Raw genomic sequence first — 22,268 nt, 5'->3', positions numbered from 1 at the left:
AACGAGTAAAAGACTGTTTTTGCCATGGAAATAAAAGTCTGCTGTTTCCTCTGATGTTTTAAGCGAGGCAATTAATTAAATGAGTATTTAAACTATTTTTATGCACTATCCCTTGATATCTGAAAGAATAACATGTTCTTTGACTTAATAACACAAGTGTCATGTCATTGCTGCATCACTGCTCCAGGTAATGTTGTTTTTGGATTACGTTGTATATCGTACTAATGTGACAATGAGATGCATGTGCATCTACTGGATCATTCACTGGTAATTGTACAATTGACAGTAAATCTTCATCAGTTTTCTAACTTCCAACATCTTGGCTAGCTGATCTGAGTAGCTACTTGCATGATATTGTATATCTCTATAAAACAATGCAATAACATAAATCCTTGACTATCTTTATCTCTACAAATGAGATATTCATGGATCTGTTTTGGATCTGCATTTCTAACAAAGGGTCAGAACAGATCTGAGGACGCATGAGAAACAACCTAAACACAGAAACTACGTAGACCTACTTGAGCATTGGGCAGTTCGATTTTCTTATGATGTTTATAAGATGAGTTTACACAGACATTCATTGATTTTGTTATGCTGCAGATTTCCCTGCTTTTCATGACATTGGGACTTAAATAATGGCTGAGTTGGAGGTCATGTACAAAACTTTGGGATTTGCAATACCATACCGTCTCTCTTTCTTCTTCTTTTGGCTGCTCCCGTCACAAAAGCAGCTCATCTGCCTCCATTTCATCCCATCCGTAGGATTCCCCTCTGTCACACCAACCCTCTGTTTTTTTCCTCTTTCACTACCTCTGTGAATCTTCTCTGCGGTCTGAACCTTTCCTCCTGGCCGGCAGCTCCATCTTCAACATCTTTGTCCAGTATACCCACTATCTCTACTCTGCACATGTCCCAACCAGCGTCTCCTTTCTAACTCTGTCTCCACGTATTCATTTCTAATTCTGACAGCTTGCCCTCCTGTCTTTCTGTCATTTCTTGTCTCCAAACTAACTGCCTCTCACACCTCCACCCGCTCCACCCTGCCTTCACTCTCTTCTTTACCTCTCTTGTGCATTGTCTGTTGCTTTGGATGGTAGATCCCAGGTATTTAAACTCCTTTCACGTTTCCCAACTATCCGACACTCTCTATGGAACTATAACAAAATCACTGAATTATAAGACAAGGTCAAGATCCTGTCGCAGTCTATGCTTTGAACAGTCACAAACTGTATTAATTCTTGCTGTGTACATCTGCACATGACTGGGATGGCTGTATAATTAAATCCTATAATTAATTAAATATGGGCTCCAAATAGTCTTGTGTCTTGTATTTTATGTGGTTATGCGTTGGGACACACCTTCATTTACACTGTGAAATCTGGTCCATGATGGGTAATGTCCATAGACTCCATTAAGAGACGTTGCGTACCTCTCGTATGCTCATAAGCGGCGCAACCGTAGCATTTCACGAGCAAGTTGAAGGGGCGCTTGCTTTGTTGTTCGGGGTGTCCCTGTGGGTCGACTTGACGTTTTTACGCAGTGGAACGACTGTTGCCGCCTCTCCGTACGGCTGAGAATTGTGAACTCATGTTACCACACATTGTTGTTGTTGGAATGTGGAAACGATAGCTCGCGTTAGCGAGATATTTTATTAATGGTTAAGCAGCTCAGCTTGCTGTGGCAGGTGGCATGTGAGTGGTAGGATTAACCCAGCAGGTGACATCTGGACTTACATGTTATGAAACGTTAAGCGGTGATATTCTGGCTCTTTTTAAAGGGCTCCTGGTGGATGTTGCTAGCTAACCAAACGCTGCTTCGGTTTTAAGCTAGCTGCCTCAGCTGTCCGATTGGCAACAACAGCAAGCTAGCCGATAAACAGGTTTACTGAAACTTTAGCTTTGTGTGTTACAAATGTCGAACTCCGCTGAAATTACGCTCCCCCTCGAATGGGACGACGATGAGCGGATGAATTTTATGTTCTCCGACTTCAAGGAGAACCGAGACGTCAACACTACGGACTGGGACAGTAAGATGGACTTCTGGACGGCTCTGATCGTGAAGAGCTGCAAGGACCGCCGCACCGTCTGTGTCAATCTGCAGGAACTGAACAAAATCTTCAAGAGAAAAGAAAGGTCACCGCTTGGCTTGGCTACTGTCATCCAGTCCATGGCCACGTAAGTGAATCTCTGCCCCCCCTCACTAAGCCTGCCAGTCTGGGTCAGTCTACTTAGATTGTCTGTATTTTTCTTTTTCGGCGGACAGATGCGGGAAGATCCAGAGGGAGTCGGAGTTTGCTGCTAATGTGGACTGTGGCTGGTTGTCCTGGGGTGTGGGTCTGCTGCTAGTGAAGCCTCTAAAGTGGACCTTCTCGGCTCTTTTGGGTAGCAGCCGGGTGCATTTGGAGGAGTCTTTTGTCATCATTGAACTAGTAAAGGTTTGTTGTTCTCATTAAAGTTCACATATTCATAGCAGCTTTTTTTTTTTTTCTCGCCTGTCCCGTTTGGCTCTTTTGCCATCAGAATTATTGTCTAAAGGCAAAGAAAGATGCCCAACGGATTTACTTTACCAAATTGACCATCCCAGCCTTGCCATGGTCCATTTGATTCACGTTTTATTGTTTATTTTATTTTCACTTGTTGAATACGGGACAGACTTGACTGGGGGAAAGAAGGGGGAAAAGAAAGAGGGAAAGAGAAACAGCTGAGAAGAGGGACGGGGGAGAAGGGCAAAAAACAAAAACCAACAGAATGGGCAGAAGAAAAAAAAAAGAAAAAAAAAAGGGAAAAAAATGCATATATCGATCACCTGTTGAGAAAGAAAAAAGAAAACAAGCAGAAGAGAACAAGAGTAATAGAATAAACAACATCACAATGATAAATGGGAATATGACAGTAAATACTAAATATTAAACATTATTGTGCAGCACATAAGATCAACAGAACACAGTGTGCTTTGAGGTAGGAGCCAAAAAGGGTGTAGTTTGTGGGTGTGATCACCCGTGTGTACACCTGTGAGCATGGACGCGCTTGTTTTTTTTAAAAGGCTCCTTCATGTAATGATCTGCTAGAGGGTGTGGGGGGGCCACTGCCCCGTCCTCCAGGGCATGAAGCAGGTATGGAGGAGATCAAAACTCCAGACATCCAGAGGCCCCCAGAACACAAGAGACCAAGGAAGACTAACAGAGGGGCAGCCGCGCCACTGTCCCAGAAAGAGCTGAGGAGAGTCCCAGATGAGGGCTCACTCAGCAGCCGCGGAGCAGAAGCCAGGGGGAGTTGCAGTGACGTGCCCGTGAGCTCCGCCGGCAGCCAGCTGTGCCTGAGTGACCGAGCCCCCGGCCGAGAGGCCCGAGCGAGCCCCAGGCTCCAGGCCCCGATAAGCGGCCGCCAAGGAGTGAGCCGGTGTGTACCTGGACGCCCATCCCCAGACACAAAGAACCACCAACGCACCGATGTCTGAGGGAGTCCACCACTGGCAGGGGAAGTGGTGGTGGGGGGAGATAGGCCTCCAAACCTTGGAGGGCCTGAGATGTCCCCAGAGAGGTGGTGTCTGATACCCAACCTGACATATAGACACAGACATACAGGCACACACAGATACAAACATCCATTCCCACCCTCATGCTCTCATATGCACTTACTCCACACTCAACCAACGTGGAGACAGACATAAAGAGACACTGTACACACAATCACACTCCCCAAGCGTACTCTAAGCCCCAGGTCTAGGTACCCTTGCCCCTGGAGGGGGGAACTGCACCCAGACCCAGGTGGTGTTACCCTTTTCCCTGCAGTGGGGAGAGGCAGACCGCCCCGACTCCGCAGCAGCAGGGAGGCCCCACACTCCAGACCGCAGTCGGACGGCCAACTCCTCCTCCTAGCCCCCCCGCTCCAGCAGGCCGCAGAGAACGGGGGTGAGAGAAGACTCCAAACCTCCCTCTACCCGCTCATTGTAGTGTTGATGCATGTGTGTTCTAAGGTGCATTTAAAACCCAGGAGGGCATGGAGCTACCTGCCAGAGAGCAGCAGGTAAGCGCATAGCCCCTCCTGCTAGCCCTCAATGTCTACGTGTATTTAAAATTGAGAGGTGGGCAACGACGCCAGGGGTGAGGTGTACACCCTGATGGTCTATTGGAGTCCGTGTATCGTGCCCACCCCCAAGATCCTATATGTATGTGTAATGAGAGTGTGAGTAATGTGAATGTCTAAGTTGTGGGATAAAATTGAGGCAGAGGCAGCCGGGGGGGGGGGGGGGGGGGGGGTAGCCTCCTCTGCACCCTGGTGACATACCCCTACTCCAAGGCCCTGCATGTGTGGGTGGTTGTGGTGGAGCTGCTATTCATAGCAGCTGACATCCATACATTCAAGCCACTGAGATCTTTACATTTTTAGTTATACTGTCAATAACTTAGAGAAGTTATTACTGTGCGCATTTCTTATCTTGATCTCCCATAATGCACTTTAAGTTTCATATTGCAGTAGATGTCAAGCCCTGATGCTGCATATTAGTGAGCCAAATTAAATGCATCTTGCATATTTTGAATTGCAGCTAGGATGAGGGATTTCTCTTTCCATTTCTCCAGTATTTGGCAGCCATTAAAATACAAAATTCTCTTTTTGTTCCCCAGGAGAAAGCAGCAGAATTACTCAGAGTCTACCGCAGCAGTGAATTTTCGAGCTGCTCCATTGTGTCATTTCAAGATCTCTGCACCCTCTCCTCTAACATCTGTGCTGATGAGAGCACCCTATGCATGGCGCTCCTGCAGCTGCAGAGGGACAAGCAAGTCATGGTTTCGTTGCACGAAGGCGAGAAGGTAAGTCTGCCCACCATTAACAATCTGCACATTTAACATTTTCAGCGACATCTTTATGTAAGGAATATCTCTGTCCTTGTGTGTTTTCTCTTACAGATTGTTAAGTTTTGTCTACCTGGACAGGACCGGTTGTCTGCGGTTAGTGACGTGGACATAGGCATCTATCAGCTGCAGCGCAGTGAGAAACTGCTTGGAGAGCGGGTTGAGAAATTGGGCCTCGAGGCTGACAAGTAACTCACATTTTACAATAAACGATTGATTTGGTTTGTGTGCTACTTCGTGTCATCAGATTTCTTTAAATTTTATTTTATTTTTTAGGAACAGTGATTCAGAAAGACAGATTGTTGCTGAAATTGCTTTACGTGATCTAATTGCAGGTGCAAAGAGGAAGCAAGGATTCTGCTGCGGGAAGGGAAGAAATCACAGGTTATTACTAATGTTGACTGTTTAAAAAAACAAAAAAAAAGTCATTTAAGCACTTGCAACCAAATATGTGATGGCAGTCACAGCACCTATTTATGTTTGCTGTCAATCCAAAAAGGCACTGAGGTGTTTGAGAGGTCGCAAGAGGGTAGAAAAGAGAGCAGACAACTTATTTGCCAAGCTGGAGTCCATCAGGGAAATCCTGGATCGAATAGCCCAGTCACAGAGTGATAAGATGGTAAGGGCAACACTAACAGGAGCTGCCACAGCCTTATTGTACAGCTGTTTATAACCAAGCTGGTTGTTGTCTCATGTCTTTAGGTTATGCAAGCATATCAGGCTGGAGTGGCTGCCTTGAGGCTCTCTCTCAAAGATGTGACTGTGGAGCGCGCTGAGAGCCTTGTGGATCAAATCCAGGAGGTACACAACTTCTTTTTATGTTCAACTTAATTGCATGTTTTATTATTTTTAAGTGGGACTCATTATGATGTGTTCAGAATTTGCAAACTGATGATGACACACAGCTCTCCCCTACATAAGCTGCCTTTTATAGGTTAAAAGTAGTGGTATCAGTGCTGATATTAGATATACTTAGGGATGGGAATTGATAAGAATTTAGCAACTCTGATAACATTATCAGTTCTCATTGGCTCCACTTTGACAGTCACCACCATCTCTAAAGCAGCATAACAAAGCACCTAAAAAGGGAACTGCTTCAAAAAAACTCCAACAAAGCACAATTCCTGCTAAATATGAAAACAACAAGTAAATGTGTTTTCACTGTACAAAAAACATCACTGAGTACAAACAGGCCATGGCGGAGGAGATGATAGCAACTGGGGATGTGCAACTCTGAAAAATTACTGATGTGATCACATGGTGCAAAAACAGAATACAAAATACAACAACCCAGGTAGAAAATACTTTTCAGTGTTATTATATGACAGCATGGTTAAGTTACTTTAATTATTGTTGGACTAAAGTCTTAAGTGGTTATTTTATACTTTTTCTTAAAATTTACATGTGGACTGACCTCATAACTTGAAACTTTAGTCATAATTAATATGAGAATGCATCACTCTAACAATATATGAATGACAAAAACATAAGGAGAAGGCATAATAGATCCACTTTAGTTAACTGCAGCATTTAACGATCTTCATGTATCCTCTCTGTAAACAGTTATGTGACACTCAAGATGAGGTGAACCAGACTATATCCAGCGGTGTGACTGCTGCAGGTAAGTCATTCTGTTTGAGCTGTATCTACAAGATGCTTTATATCTGATTTTAATAGAGCTCTAAGTTAATCATGTCTTTTTGTGTTTTTGTTCTGTAGATGAAGACATGGATGAGCTGGAGGAAGAACTGAAATCTTTGTTGAATGATTCAAAGCCAGATTCCGTCTCAGGTTTACCCACAGTCCCAGCAACCAATCTGCAGCCCTCTGCTGAGTCCATCCTCAGTTCTCTGCCGGACATACCTCAACGCCCCTTGAATATTAGCACCGAGCAGCTGGAGGAAGAATTAAATCAGTTGACTCTTACAGATTCAGGTTTGCACTTTGAGTTTTGTTCTCTGTCCAGCTTTGTTGTAAGTCTTTTGAAATAACACACAGTCATTTCTCTGTCCAGGCTTTCAACAGAAGAAATTGACATCGCCAGCCAAGATATTAGATCCTGCACAGTGACAGAGCAGGCAAGACGTGGCAAGCCTGAAGGTCTTCATCGCATATCAAGACAAAGTGAAGCTCTTAGAAATTAAAGCGAGTTCGTACAAGTTAAAATAATACTCAGTAGTGATTTGAGGGATTGTGAAGCCAATACCACGTTGACAACAAAGCACTTTCTGTCATTTGTCGTTGAAAAAAAAAAAGAAAGAAGATTTCCTTATTGTGGGGGCATGCCAAAAAGGACTTTAAAAAATATATATTTCCCCCTCTGTGCACTTTTTAACTTGGGCGCTTTCAAATGCTCTCAAGTCAGGAGTGAACATTTTAACCCCTTGAAACAGGCTCTTTGGTATGTCACCACTAGGACATAATTTTATGCTATTTTTGAGAAGAGTAAGAAAACAAACTGTATTTGTTGTTTATTGTGTGTTTATTATTGTGTGTAAATGTCCATCAATAGCAGTCCTGTAAAGTGCATTAAGTGGCCTTTTGGATTGTAAATATGAACCTAAAAGTAAAGAGAATGTTATGCCAAATGATTTATAAAAACTGCATTTAGTCTCAATACAGAGTACCTGTAAAGACTGAGAAAAGCCTACCATAAGTGAGTTTAACCAAATATGCCATATCAAAAATAAAATTTATTTTAATCACTCATCTGTGGTGCTCGTGCGTCGGTCCCTGTGCTCAGGCTGTGCAAAGGAGACAGTTAGTAGTTGTTTGGAGCCACCTCTGGAATAAACAGAGAATAAACAAGTGTAATTTGAATTGGGCAGACATAAAGCATTTTTCTATTAGAATTGACCACAAAAGCCCTCTGGACTGGGTAGGGAAGCCCGCACAGGACGGCCCACTAGGAAATTTACTTCTTGCATCAAATGTGACCCTAAATATAGTTGTACTGTAAATATTTAGGAAATTACTAGCTTTTCCAAAACTTCTGTCACACAGTATCCACTCGTCAGCCACTTTAACAGGACCTCCTTTGAGTACAGTGAACCTGCTGGAGGCAGCCATCAGACTATAGGTACACTGTGGTCCTGGTCAGCAACAATACTAAGGATATTGTTGCTGACTTAAAGGATGCTCAGCTAGTGCTAACAGGCCTAAGTGTGTCAATAAATATCCTGCACATTTTCACACCACCACAGGCTCAATGGATATATTCATGCTTTCATGTCTTTGTGCCAAATTCTGATTCTATTATCATGTTACAGCAAAACTCGAGACTCATAAGACTAAGTAGACATTTAATCTTAAAGTAACATTTTTGCCCTAAGAACTGGTTCTTACAACCAAATCGTTGAAGTAAAATATTATGTTTTACAAATGTTTTTTGGTCTATGACTTATGTTTTTAAGGTACTGTTTACATGTAATGCAGTCTTTGTTTTCATACAGTGACTAATATCCCTTCAGTGACATTTTCTTTTAAAAATTGGGACACCTAGTGTCTGGTAGAAGTACATACACAGGTAAGTATAAAAAGGCAGATTTTTTCCTGACGTGATTCAGTTTTTATTTTTGTTTAAATCTAAGAACAACAGACTCTGTAAGTGGGTCTGGCATAACGATGGTATTGTGAGTTATAGTCATGTGACTGCATGGCTGCTGGTGTAGACAGATGTGCAAAACAGCCACAGTTTGGATCATGGAGAACACTTTCAGTGTGGCCTATCAGCCACTAACAGAAACCCAGTAACCCTTTGAAAAAAATCATTTATTGTTTATTGTACTGTTTTGTATAGTTCAAGGACAAGTGACCTTACAGTGAAAAGCAGATTATTTAGTGATTTTAATTACCGTCACATTGGTGGTGTAACTACAGTGAATATCTGAGGTGTTGTTGTACTTTCTATTGAGTCCTACAATCAATAATAAATTAAAAAAAAGGAATTCATTACAAATGTACAGCTTTTATAAAGTACAATTAATAATATCACAAAAATCCTATTACAGCAGTGTTTTTGAAAAAAATGCCCTTGCATGACAACATCAATGGATAAATGTTGAAACTAAAATTTAGTTGTCACAGTGGCTTACACTGTCTCTCAGAAACACGTACTCGCTGTCGCTCTCTCTCTCACGCCTATTGCTGTTTCTCCCAGTCAGCAAAGGAAAAGATGAGAGTCCAGTTTTCACCTTCGCAACCGCCAATCGTCTAATTGCATATTACGCAGCTCATACCTACAGGGCTGTTATTATACTGATATCACAAGCAGATGAAAGACATTCAGGGAGTAATAGTTTAATTATTTCAGCTCTATCCTAAGCAGCTGCACACAGCTTGTTATACAGTTTGTTGATATGTCCAGAGAAGATGAAGAAGACAGATATGTAAATATAACTATTAGCCATGACTACATTATGCAGCTCGTGTATGGTAAAACTGGTTCAGCAGGCACTGATGCAGATATTTGGCTAAGAATTTGTTGTGTGCACCATGTAAGACAGAATGAAGTGAAAGCCTAAGCAAAAAGTCAATGTGTGATAGTACAAGGACTCACTGGGGTGTACAGTAAATAAACATTTGGCATGCTTTATAGTAGTCCATTTCTACTGTATATGAAAAAAACAAAAGTCCTAAAGGAATACCATCACCAAATCATAATATACTTTGATAATTTCTTTTTTAATATTGCAGTGTTGCGTAAAAAGCAGGCTACAAAGTGGTTCAGGCTGCTTCTTGTTCTTGCAGTGTGGTGTGTATACAGTAGATGTGCATTTAAGGTGCAGGTTTGCAGTGCAGTGTTAAACTGTCCTGTCGGCTCCCGAGCGCTTCCGCACAACCTTCTCCTCGTTGACCTGGTCCACTGCCAGAGTCTCCACGTCCGCCTGTGGCGGAGCCAGGGGAGGAGTGCCATGTGGAATGCGGTGTGCCACGCCCACGTGAGCCCTGTACTGACGGTCCCGTGCGGGGCTGTGTCGCGGACTTGCCGTAGCGCCCAGTGGAGGAGCATGTGAGCGCTCAGAGGCAATGGGAGGGATGACAGCAGGCCGCTCACGAACTACCTGTGGTTCAGGAGACTCTCTGCCTGCCTGCAAGAAGGGTGTTGGGTCAGGCATGGCATCCACTGTCTCCCGCAGCACCATCCGTCTACCGTCCGCTCCAAGGCGATACACCTCTGTCAACTCTGGATGTAGAGGCTGGGAGAGGCTCTTCTTCATGCGGCGACGTGGGGTTTCAGGCTGCCTGTCCTTGGCCGGTGGAGGCGTGGGCTTGTACGAGGTGACAGGACTGGCGTTAGGGCTGGCCTCAGAGGAACTGCTGGCTAACAGCTTTTTCTTAGTGGCGTGTAGTTGTGAGGTAAGGTAAGCAATGGTACTGGCTCTCTGCTCTAACTCCCCAGACAAAACAGCCAGTTTATGGCTCTTCATCTTAAGCTCCTCCAGGTACTTCTTTTCTCTCTCTTTGATGGTGTTTTCCAGGACAGAAATCATGGCGTTCTTTTGCTCCAGGTCCCTGAGAAGCTCTGTGTTCTCCTCCTCTTTCTTCTTCAACTGGGCCTCCAGCTCCTCACACCTCCTTTGCAGCTCCCTGCATCGGGCCTCGCTGCTGTCTGCACACACAGAAAAAACCCAACAGCTCTTACATGGAGTACTGTGCAAAAGTCTCAAGCCACCCAACATTCCTTTATATGTTTACAGGAAAATAGGAAATAGTGCAGCAATTACTGAAAGATGCAAACATACATGTAAATACAGAATAAAAGGAAAAATAGTTTGACAATTCTAACATGAAAGTCAATATTTGATATGACCACCTTTATTCTTCAACACAGCCTGAACTCTCTTAGACAAGCTTTCTTGAAATTTTCTTTAAGCAGTTTTAATAATGTTGAGGTCTGAGCTCTAATGAGGCCAATCCATTCTGTGTTTTTCTATCCAACTATGCTTTGACTGCATTAGCAATCTGTTTGGGATCTGAAAAATAAAGAAAATAAAGCTGTTGCTAGTACGTTGTTACTCCAGATGGTGCTGCAATGGTATTCTACTTTTCTGCTTTCATAATTGCATCAATTTTGATGAGATCCCAGAACTCCACTTGCTGAAATGCAGCCCCAAACCATGACAGAGCCCCCACTGTGTTTTACGGCTGTAGACAATTTCTGTTGTCCCTCTTTCCTGAATACCTCCGTACATACCGACAATCATTTGAACAAAAATAAATAAAATTAATTTTAAAGAAATTTCAAGTTTGGAATCATCACTCTGTAAAGACCTGTTGCCACTGACTATCAGTCCAATTCTTCAGCCTTTTGTCCTCATTTCCCTTGCTTAATAACAGCTTCTTGACAGACGCACTTCCACTGACATCATTTCTGATGAGGCTTCAGTGAACAGAAGATTAATCAAATGAAGGGTCAGATGCATCTCTCAGGTCTCAAGACAGGTCTTTCTGTTGGAAACGACTTTCAGATACTGTTTATCTGGTGTAGGTCATTTTTAAAACCTAACATTTCTTCTATCTGTCCTCTGCTTGTTCAGTTTTAAGGACACTGCACACCATGCTGAGACATGCCAAGTTTTCAGCTAACAGCTCTTTGGGAATCACTTTGTTGGTGCAAAAATACTCATGTAAATCTTAACTCTCTTAAACTGTGTAGTCTTTGGCATTTTTCATTTACACAACTAAAGAAACTGGAAGAAATTTTGTGTTGTTGTGACTGCTAGTAACAAAGTGCCTAAAGATACAATTTAAAATAGCTTCTTTGCTGGTTCATCCCTTGACTTAGCTACCATTTTTATGCTTGAATGATTAATGACAAAATAAACAAACAAAAAATAACAACAAACCACCACTTTAAAAAACTACAAGAAAGTCTGGCTCCTTGGCAGCAAAATATTAAAAATGACTTAAGAGCATATATATATATATATATATATATATATAAATAAAAGCACAAAGACCACCGGACTAATCATTAGTGCATTAAGTGCAGACGCTGACTATAGGCTGACAGAGATGGTATGATCCTACAGAGACTCATCTGCAGTGGGCAGAGAGCTCCTGTCTCACATTACATCTCTGGTAGACAGAGTACTCCCATGTGATCTCCATCACTGCTGCCCCCACCCAGCCTTGCCCCACCCAGGTACAATCAATGTATAGCTATGTTTGTATATGTGCAAAAAATATGGAATGAAGCACATTTGTGTATTTTTTATTCAGTAGAAATCCTCAATCCTTTGCAATTCCTTCATTCAGTCTAATCAAATACAGGGGTGGTTACAGCAATGTTATATCATTTTTTTTCATTTTCTGAAGGAGGGGCTGGTACATGTTTGCTACAGCTAGAACAGCTGGGCCCTGCTAAAGTGGCATTTAGCAGTGTGTGCATTAGTGCTGTGACACATAATCTCATTTCCTGCACTCCAATCTCTGAGATGTCCCCCACTAACATGATAGTGCTTCTGACTGGAGGCCTTGACAATACTGATTGAGGCTGGGCCTTTAAGGACACCAACAACGTAATGTGCTCCTGGTGACATACTCACTTGCACACATCAGTGTGGCCATCAATAGTTTGTACATAAATTAAATTGTATTCTGCCTACAGGTGCCTTTGAGGCTGTGCTGTGGAGCAGCATGTGATTCAGACCAGTGATGTCACTCCATGTCATGGCCCTGGTTTTATGGGGGAGGGGCAGGTGGCAATGAGCAATGGGAGCTGCAATAAACAGCAGGGAGGCCCACACTGCAATACTTCTTGGGTGGGAACAGGGAGAGTGCTGTGCTCCCAGGCCTGTCCACTGACACAGACCTCTATTTCAAAGGAAAAAACACTGATTTACAGCCTTTACTGCTGTGGGGGTTTTGTGCTGCACAGTTTGAAGTAGTTACAGAAAATGTAATATATCATTCTAAAACCCAAAAGACAAAGAATAAAAAAATATTTTACCTGGGGGAAGTGAGTATAATTTGAAACAGTTTTTTTAGCTTCTCTTGTCAGAATACCAGTGTCATGTCAGAAGATTGAACTAATAAGACTGACTGGTCTAAAAAGAAAAGGGCTAGACCAAAGGGCTCACACTGGGCAAAACAGTGTGTAAAGCATTAGCAGTAATCACCTTTCCACAGCAAATTAATGGCATCGCTAACTCATGACAACAACACTGAATGCCAGTGGTATAACTGGTGCTTGTGTACTACAAATGATGCTTACCTGAGGGATCGGAGCTTCTGATAGTGAGCTCATACGTCAGGTCTATGAAAGAAAAAGAAGAGGGTTATTTACAATGCCTGCGCTACATGAGGCTAGAACAGGGCAGCTATCTAACAGCATGCTCCTCACATACTAATTAACAGCAAAGCAAGTTTGGGGAAAACATGTCTGTGCTTTCCATATGGCAGTGTTCATTTAATAAGATTAGTGAGAGCTCATCGTCAGCTTTAGTAAACAGGTTAGCCCTGGATACAGGAAGTCAGGGGCAGATCATGCTGTTTTCTCCTTTTCCTGGGCGACCATATTTATGTCTGCTGTGTGTATCTATTACTGCCAGTAAGTCGCCATATTTTTTCAGACATATTTAGCACTGGAAACGCATCATCTTGCTGACCTTTAGTTCCAGGCATAAGCTTAGGTTCAGCAAAAGCCTCTGTTTTAAATTCATGAGCACTCCCTACCACAGTTGAGATTAAATGTGTTGGTCTTCCGCAGCAGCGTGAAGTCCTACTTGTGGCCCTTCTCACCTGTGCACTGCTGCTGTAATCTGCGGATCTCTGCATGCAGCCCCTTCAGCGTGTTGGCGTGGTCCTGCTGGAGGAAGAGCAGGTTTTTCTGTGCACTCTGCAACTGATTTTCCAGTGTTACATTTGCTGACGCCATGGTGGATTTTGTTCGGACACGCAACTGGCCTCGCAACCTCCAGGCGGACATGACAGAAAGGAGACGAGGTAGAGACAGAGAGAGTAAAAAAAAAAAGAGAGACAGAGAAGAAGACCATAAAAAAAGTAATCACATCAATTCTCACCCATTTGGCTGTAAACGTGAGATTTAGGATACGGTCTAACTTTGCTTTCTAAGCAAACCAGCCAATACGGGATGATACCATTAACCCCATTTACAAAGAAGGGCATTTTACATTTAAACTGATCATCCAAAGGCAAAAACGGCAACTCTGTTTGTTGTTTGTTATGCACAGTAGCTGTGTCGGATATCATTATTGCCTAGGTCAATGCTAGAATAAGACTATAGCAGAGAAAGGCCAGTAATGGCTTGCTGTACTTAACGACCAATCACTGAAATTAGGCTATTGATTTATAATCCAGAGTGGGCCCTGCTGGCCTTAAAAAAGGCATCTGAAAGGTAACACTAATCTAATACGTACTAATCCAATTTACATATTATCTTGTAATTTGATAAAGCGACGCAGTGGAAATATTTTTCCTCTGTGAGAGTCTTTCAAATTCAGAATATCTAACAGACCCCAACAGTGAAACAGCATAACATATGTCTCTATTACATAATCCTCTCATTAAGTGTCCATAACACCATCAGTCATAACACTAAATCAAAGCTGAACACATTAACAGATGTCACAGTGAGTGACACTGGGTGTGGCTTGCCCCACCTTCTTCCACACTCTCTTCACTGAACATCCTTGTCTCCAGAGGCGAGTCTCAATATCTCCACCCTCTGTTAAACTGTGCTGAGGCTTCAGAGAACACTGATCTCCGCTAAAATCCCCTCCTGTATACAGAGGCAGCCTCTGACTGCAATCATAAGTGTGTTTCAATAAAACATCTCTGAGCTTCCCACTCTTACATCATCTAACTTATATGAATAATACATCCCATGCACCTGACCTAACATGCTCCCTAGTTTTAGCTCTCACGCGCCTGTGTGTTTTTGCCATGAAAACATGTGATAACCAAAACACAGCCTGGCACATACAGCTGGGGGTGTGTCACAAAGGCTGAGGAGATAATCTATTATTGATGAGTAATGTGCGGTCCTTCCGGTAAACCCTGCGCTGCAAGCATATCTCTCATCCCATCTCCTTCCTAGAATAGCTTTGATAGCTTTCCGCTTGCAAAGACGTGACCTCAGCCAACTTTAGTAATATGGCTCATGCCATAGCATGGAGGTGATTCAAAAAGTGTATGGATGCTCAGTGAATTAAAGAAAGACAGTTCCTCTAAGATGTAAATCCTTGCCATTTGAGCGTGTTTACTTGACCCTCTTTTCCTAATGTTGCAACCAGTATTTCCCCACACAGAGAATATAAATAATCAATGAACTGCAGCAGCAGAACGAAACATTAGCAAATAGCTACTATCCTCAGCCACAACTCCTTCGCTGTCACGCCCTGTAATGACGCTGAAACTGCACGCAAACGTGGATCCTTCAACCTTGGATTCCACACTGTAAACAGAAGCTTCCCTTCCAGCATCTTCTCGAAATCTGTTGCTTGTATTTTATGGAAAGATGCAGTCTGGGTTACTCTCCACAATAATCACGTCCTCACAGAGAGTCATGTTTATGTCATGAACAAAAGCATTAAAAGGAAAACAGAGGCAGCTAAAGCTTAAGTGATCTAGCTACAAACAACGCCTGCAACTGCAACAGGACAGATAACGCTACGTGTTATTAGACTGCGCTCCACGACACTTTTTCAATTTCAGCACCTGCATTGCGGACAGCACCCCGAAATGAAGCCTCCGCTGGTCCTGGCGGTAGCTGCCAGAGGATCATTGTTTTAACGTTAATCTTCATCCAGAGACTTAATTCTCGACTTGACCTTCTTTATCTGTACCGAAGAATAAGAGAAAGTCGTAAATCAGGCCTGGCGAGCGGTGGAAGTGAAAGGCTTCAAAACACCCCACTTTCTGTGGTCTTTTTGACTCCGCGTGCTGTTGGATGCCATTGCTGCGTTTCAAGGGGTCATTACAAAGGCTGTCCTTGCAACCAATGCTATGTGCGACTGTGGTCCAGGGAGGAGCTGACCAGTGTCCAGCAAACAGTACATTTTCTTTCTCTGCTGGGTCACACCAAACCACACTTTACAATCACCCAAAAACAGCCTGCTGCACGCACAAAGCAACCGACCAATCCTAGCATGAAGATGGGGTTTTATTTAGCTTTGTGGAGGTGGTCAGGTAAATTCGGGATACACTGAATACATCCAACAGGGCTTATCCGTACTTTCGATGAAAGTCCTGCAGCAATGCGCACACATTAGCAGGTGCCATGCCATTATTAACGACATTAAGGCTTTTTCTGACGTGGAATAGACAAAACAATTTAAAAGTTAAAATGTAGTTTTATTGAGTGTGTTTAGATTAATCCCAAATAAAACTGAAGCACACAAAAATTAGCTTCAGATAAACGAAACATATATTTTAATGTGCCGATAGCCTCCTTCGAATAAAACGGGGTAACTACGTAAGCTATGAGGCTTTCATTGATGCTAGCCTAGCTTAACTGCTAACAAGGCTACAACAGTACCTTGACGTTATATGGCGGAGAGCTTACCTTACAGCTAAAAATACTCGGCCGTCGAATATCTTCTAAAATATCGGGAAATGTGGATAAACAGACTAGCCACACCGGCTAAGTGCAGTCCGCCTTGTGGGGCATGTCAAGGATGCTGCTGTCAGGGGTTCGCCTCCGCTGGGTTAAAGAGAGGGGTGGCTGTGTCAGTTTCCTATCATCTCCCCGAGCTACTAGACAAAATAAAGCGGTGCATCATGGGAAACCTGAACGTTAAGCGATACAACCCTAAAATGTTCCAGACCAGTGACTTTTGACCAGTTACATTAAAGTTAAAGGTTAGAATCACAGCTTGAATTTACGTGAGCTGAAACTAAGCAGCTCACGTAAAAGTAGAATAGAGTCTACTAACCTTTAAACGTCATTAAATGTGGAAGTAGCAGCTCTTACGGACGTGCCACCGTTTACGGGGAGAGCGTCGTCACCATAGCAACAGAAACTGTCACTTGTTAAGGGGTGAGGCGTACACGCCATCTAGTGATAGAGTCGAAGTAAGTAGTTGTTATGTCAAGTGTGACGTGTCATAACTTCTTGATGCTTATGATAGTTTATTCAGGCGCTAGGTTTGATGTTTTGTTATGTCAAAGCGCCTGGAATGCGTGAAAAAATAAAAATGAACGAAAGCTGTTGGACAGTACAGCTGCAGGGCAGCAGGGGGCAGTATTGCCCCTCAATTACTGTGTAGGCGGTAAAACAACAGCAACAGTTTTTTTCCTTCCACTTATCACGTTTTGACATTCCACTCTCTCTTTCTCGTTTTCGCTGCACTAACAGAGTCACAATCTCTAATCAACAATTAAAATGATCACTACCCAGTTCATCACATTAACAAATAAAAACAGAATAAAGGTAAATTAACAAATATCTGTTCAAATTAGGAGAGAGCCAGTTGAGATTAAATGTGTTGGTCTTCCGCAGCAGCGTGAAGTCCTACTTGTGGCCCTTCTCACCTGTGCACTGCTGCTGTAATCTGCGGATCTCTGCATGCAGCCCCTTCAGCGTGTTGGCGTGGTCCTGCTGGAGGAAGAGCAGGTTTTTCTGTGCACTCTGCAACTGATTTTCCAGTGTTACATTTGCTGACGCCATGGTGGATTTTGTTCGGACACACAACTGGCTTCGCAACCTCCAGGCGGACATGACAGAAAGGAGACGAGGTAGAGACAAAATGATCACTACCCAGTTCATCACATTAACAAATAAAAACAGAATAAAGGTAAATTAACAAATATCTGTTCAAATTAGGAGAGAGCCATCAATATCAGATCTGATATAATGATTATCAAAGTCAAAGTCAGTGCTTCATGTAGCTTTGTCTGTCAGAAATTTTGTCAATGAATACAATGAAACAAATAAAAAAGTATTGATAATTCTATAAAATATATTAAATAATAGTTAAATAATAATCTCTTTTTATCCTCAAAATTGAGATCATGTGCATTCCTGTTTCTGATCATCTCTCAGATGTTTGTAAAAGTTGATTGTGGTAAATTCAGTTAATTAGAAATGATTTGGAAAGGCACACACCTGTCTATCTATGGTCCCATAGTTGACAGCGCATGTCAGAGGGCAAACCAAGCCATGAAGTCCAAGCAGTTGTCTACAGACATCTGAGTGTATCAAGGCACAGATTTGGGGAATGATACAGAAAAGGCCCCAGTCAGCACAGTAGCCTCCATTATCTGTAAGTGGAAGAAGTTTGGAACCACTAGGACTCTTCCTAGAGCTTGGCTGCCCAGCCAATCTGAGTGATCAGGGTAGAAGGACCTTAGTCAGGGAGGTGAACAAGAACCCAGTGGTCATTTTGACATTATTCCAACATCTGTGGAAAGAGGAAAATCTTCCAGAAGGACATCTAGTTCTGCAGCACTCCACCAATCAGGTCTGTGTGGTCGAGTAGCCAGACTGAAGCTCCTCCTCAGTTAAAGGCACATGACAGCCTGCCAGGAGTTTGCCAGAAGACACCCAAAACACTCTCAGACCATGGTCACCAAATTTCTCTGGTCTGATTAAACAAAGATTAAACTCTTTGGCCTGAGTGCCAATCATATTTGGAGGAAATTTGGAGGCAGCACTATCATCTGGCCAATGCAATCCCTACAGTGAAGCATGGTGGTGGCAGCATCATGCCTTGATGTTTTTCAACAGCAGGAACTGAGAGTCTAGTCAGGGTTGAGGGAGAGATGAATGCAGGTTCAGCAAGACAACAACCCTACAAGCTGCTGCAGTGTGGGATTTTCATGAGCTATTTTTTATAATAATAATAATAATAATGGATTGCATTTATATAGCGCTTTTCGGGACCCCTCAAAGCGCTTTATAATACTATTCATTCACTCTCACATTCATACACTGGTGAAGGCAAGCTACAGTTGTAGCCACAGCTGCCCTGGGGCAGACTGACAGAGGCAAGGCTGCCATATCGTGCCATCGGCCCCTCTGGCCATCACCAGTAGGCGGTAGCTAACATTCTCTCGTTTCCCCAGCAGGCAGGCATGATTTGGGTTTATTTTCTTTCTTTGAAAGGTCTAACCCACTGTGCATTTATCTGTGCAGACTCCACCAAACCCCTTCTATTGTCTGAACTTTGAGCCAGTTCATGACACCCACTTTGACTGATGTTTCTACTCTCACTAGCCACTTTATTAGGTACAGTTGTTCGGCTGCTTGTTAACACAAATGTCTAATCAGCCAATCACATGTCAGCAACTCTAAATATGCAGACATGGTTAGAATGTGGAAGAAAAATCATTTAAGTGACTTTGATTGTGGTATGGTTGCTGGTGCCAGAAGGCTGAGTGTTTCAGAAACTGCTGAACTACTGGGATTTTCCCACTCAATTGTCTCTAGGGTTTGCAGAGAATGGTACAAAAAACAGAAAATATTCAGTAAGTGGCAAGTCTCCAGGTGAAAATGCCTTGTTTCCAGATTGGTTGGACTGCTTCAAACTGCAGTAACACAAATAACCACTCGTTTGCAGAAGAGCATCAGAGCGTCAGCAGCAGAAGATCACACCTGGTGCTACTCCTGTCACCTAAGAACAGGAAACGGAGAATACAGGCAGCAACTTGTTGAATCTATGGAAGCAGAGCTGAAGCTAAAAATCCAGCCCAGTACTGGTAAGGTGTACCTAATAAAGTGGTCAGCAAGTCTATATTATATTGGCAGAACTGGCAGAATTTCCATCAACCTAACTGCATTTCAATGGTATGATATGTATGTTTATTTACAGTGCTATACTGATAGAAAGTGTGGTTGGTTTGTCTGAAAGAACTAACTGTGGAAACTGTTGTACCAAGTGTGAAATAAATGAAATGAAATTTAATGTATTTTGTTTCATTCGTTAAAATATAATTTTCCAGAGGAATAAATGAACCTTGTCTAATCCCACGTGATATCAGCAAGTTTGACTTAACTTTGCCCAGGGTGTAGTGGAGAAACAGTAGCCTTTTCATTAGTGACCCCAAATATCACTTTAAATTATTTCTGGCTGGATAAATTCCTCAGTGACACAGCTACTGAGTGAAATGATACAAAACAAAAGCAACAATTTTCATTCCCGACCTGAGAATGAGTCTCGCATGTACAAAAACAAAATATCGCGTGGTATAACTGAAATTATTGTCCAGCCTCCAGGAATGTTATTTTTTCGGAAGCGGCCTTTAATATCGCCCTGGCTTTGGCGTGTTTGCGATAGGGATTAAATTCTTCTCATTTCTTTATTTTTAGTGAGTTTGGCACGCTTCCCAGCTTCCCACAGAAAGTAACCAATTTGAAAGAAGCAAAGTTATCCTCACACCAGCAAAAATAATGTGAAAAATAATTCCCCAACAGAGACCCCTATACCTTCTGTGTGATTTGTTTTACTTGCACATTGCCTGAGGCCTCCATACATCATAACTGGTAGTTAAAGAAGCTCGTTGAGAGAAACTAACCAAATAAAACATGCAGGATTGACTTGGGACTCCTGCAATTCTAACCGCTGTTTTTCTTTTTGGCCTTTGCCTGCGGGGGATCCACTGACCAAGGCGTCTCTCCCACCTGAGGCGTCCACAGTGGCTTTTCCTTTAACAATCATCAGCTGCAATTAAATTTTTTATTGATCATCTGTTTTGTTTTGTTTTTTAATGACAAAACCTAGGAAATGCATTCTTTCGAACACAGTAATATTTCCAAGTGATGGTGCACAGACAGTACTGGAAGGTACCCAGGCCCAAAATGGCATACTGATGGAAAAGCAATGAACTTCTTAGCACCAATCACACTTATGTTATTTTTTATACAGCGGACAAAGAAATGATACCATTCCTGATTCTTACACGTCTGTTGTTGGTAATGCCTCTGGATTATTAACAGATAGCGCCGCTTCTCATCAGAGAAATACAAATGAAACGTCAACCTGTCTCAAATGGCACTGTTTTACTGCCCCTGCTCTGACAAGCTGCCAACACCAACACTTCTCAGTTTGTAATAGTTTTACAGTTATTATATTGAGGTTGGCAAGGCAAAACGCAAAGCTCTGAAAACCTAATTTGATTTTCCAGGACCCTTTTTTTTCCTTTTCTTTCTTTTTTTTTTTTTGCCTGCTTAAAAGAAGACAGTCATGAAAGTGTGATTTATCTAAATGCTTCCAAATGTGCCAACTGCACTTTTATAATGCTACATTTAACGCTTGAGATAACAGCATCTGAACGTAAAATGCAACCACGCTTATAGTCAAAAACTAGTCTGGATACAGATATATGTAGCCTTACAAAAGCAGTGGTGCAGGCCTTTTTATGGGGCAGATCCCTGTGTTTTACTCATCTATTCAGTCATTTAAAGATATTTGCACTGTTTTTTTTGTTTTTTTATCACTCGGTCATAGTAAATGGACCCAGAGGTTTTCCTGCTCATACAGAATGTACAGTGTGAAAGCGCTGGTAGCATCTGGACTTTATATGAGGCCATTTGAAAATAAAGTGGCAGAATATGTGAAATGAGCACTTAAAGTAAAGGTTATTTCAACAGCAATCAGCTTCTCTGACAAGTTTAACCGTCCAATTTGTTCATGACAAATTTACTAGCTGACAAAACACAGGTGAACACAGAGAGGAAATTACAGCCAGCATGTTACATAGGACCCTCATGGAAAGCCCTGCTATAGAATCATTACACAGCCACTGCCAAAATGTCACCGCATTCATTCTAGTAATGAGGCTGGACTTCATAAAACTATGTTTTCTATGCAACCTTTTTTTTTTCCTTTTATAGTCCAGAGAGAGCAGCGTACTCAGTGCCATTTAAAGTGATACTTCAATTACCAATGGTTAATAGACCCTTACACCAGACTTTGAAGTGGCTGTAACTCACAGTGCCAACTTCAGCAGGAAAAACGTGGGCCATGCATGGTTTACTCCTCCCACTCACACACACACACTCACACACACACTAGTACGAGACAGTGTGATAAGATACAGATGTGACTAAAATGAACTAATGAGATTGCGAGGGCTCACTGGACAAATCAGAGGGACGCAGTTATGGAAAATGCCCCCCGGGAGTTTTGATGTTTTTTTAACAGTTAAATTAATACACAATATAGGAGTATTTAAAGTTAAGGAAGTTTATTGTTTATAAAGCCACTTTATGGTCATATTTTGTAATGAATGATGTACTGTATTCCAAAGTTAGAATAAACTTCTTTTTTATCTGCAGTTCTCAGACAGGTCACAGTTATGCAGTGATTCTCTGTGAAAACACAGAATCGGTAGCTTCTGAAGAGTCTGTGGTTTTGTAGATAAAATTTAGGCCCCAGAAACTTTCTGGTTTATATTCATAGTTTGTTCGTAAAGCATTCATATTCGGGTAGACTTTGGCCGAGTGCAG

General features: G+C 42.4%; 2 protein-coding genes and 1 long non-coding RNA gene across 5 annotated transcripts; 2 read left to right on the top strand and 1 right to left on the bottom strand.

The window, feature by feature from the left end:
* Nucleotides 1-1,593: 1,593 nt before the first annotated feature.
* Nucleotides 1,594-7,564, top strand: chmp7 (charged multivesicular body protein 7). Its single transcript, XM_040019738.1, has 10 exons — nucleotides 1,594-2,177; nucleotides 2,266-2,437; nucleotides 4,628-4,813; nucleotides 4,910-5,043; nucleotides 5,191-5,239; nucleotides 5,355-5,474; nucleotides 5,558-5,656; nucleotides 6,419-6,476; nucleotides 6,575-6,790; nucleotides 6,870-7,564. Exons 1-10 carry the CDS (start codon nucleotides 1,915-1,917, stop codon nucleotides 6,923-6,925), a joined length of 1,353 nt encoding a protein of 450 aa, XP_039875672.1. The 5' UTR covers nucleotides 1,594-1,914; the 3' UTR covers nucleotides 6,926-7,564.
* A 1,985-nt stretch (nucleotides 7,565-9,549) lies between these two features.
* Nucleotides 9,550-17,615, bottom strand: ccdc92 (coiled-coil domain containing 92). Of its 2 annotated transcripts, none has more exons than XM_040019739.1 (3): nucleotides 17,354-17,615; nucleotides 13,074-13,115; nucleotides 9,550-10,466 (listed from the first exon to the last, which is right to left on the bottom strand). In XM_040019739.1, the coding sequence occupies exons 1-3, from the start codon at nucleotides 17,586-17,588 to the stop codon at nucleotides 9,658-9,660; spliced, it is 1,086 nt and encodes a 361-aa protein (XP_039875673.1). In that variant the 5' UTR covers nucleotides 17,589-17,615; the 3' UTR covers nucleotides 9,550-9,657. The 2 variants fall into 2 exon arrangements, with proteins under 2 accessions (XP_039875673.1, XP_039875674.1); XM_040019740.1 differs by lacking the exon at nucleotides 17,354-17,615 and adding an exon at nucleotides 13,601-13,766.
* LOC120726286 lies at nucleotides 13,692-20,280 on the top strand. 2 transcript variants are annotated; one of them, XR_005694308.1, is made up of 3 exons: nucleotides 13,692-13,804; nucleotides 17,322-17,557; nucleotides 19,381-20,280. It is a non-coding gene; the product is annotated as an uncharacterized LOC120726286 (long non-coding RNA). The 2 variants fall into 2 exon arrangements; XR_005694307.1 differs by lacking the exon at nucleotides 13,692-13,804 and adding an exon at nucleotides 16,780-16,894.
* The last annotated feature ends 1,988 nt before the right edge of the window (nucleotides 20,281-22,268 follow it).

The sequence above is a fragment of the Simochromis diagramma genome, unplaced genomic scaffold (assembly GCF_900408965.1).
Source record: "Simochromis diagramma unplaced genomic scaffold, fSimDia1.1 OVJJ01000822.1, whole genome shotgun sequence".
Lineage (NCBI taxonomy): Eukaryota > Metazoa > Chordata > Actinopteri > Cichliformes > Cichlidae > Simochromis > Simochromis diagramma.
Note: the sequence above shows the minus strand (reverse complement) of the source record. Positions and strands in the feature narration are given on the sequence as shown.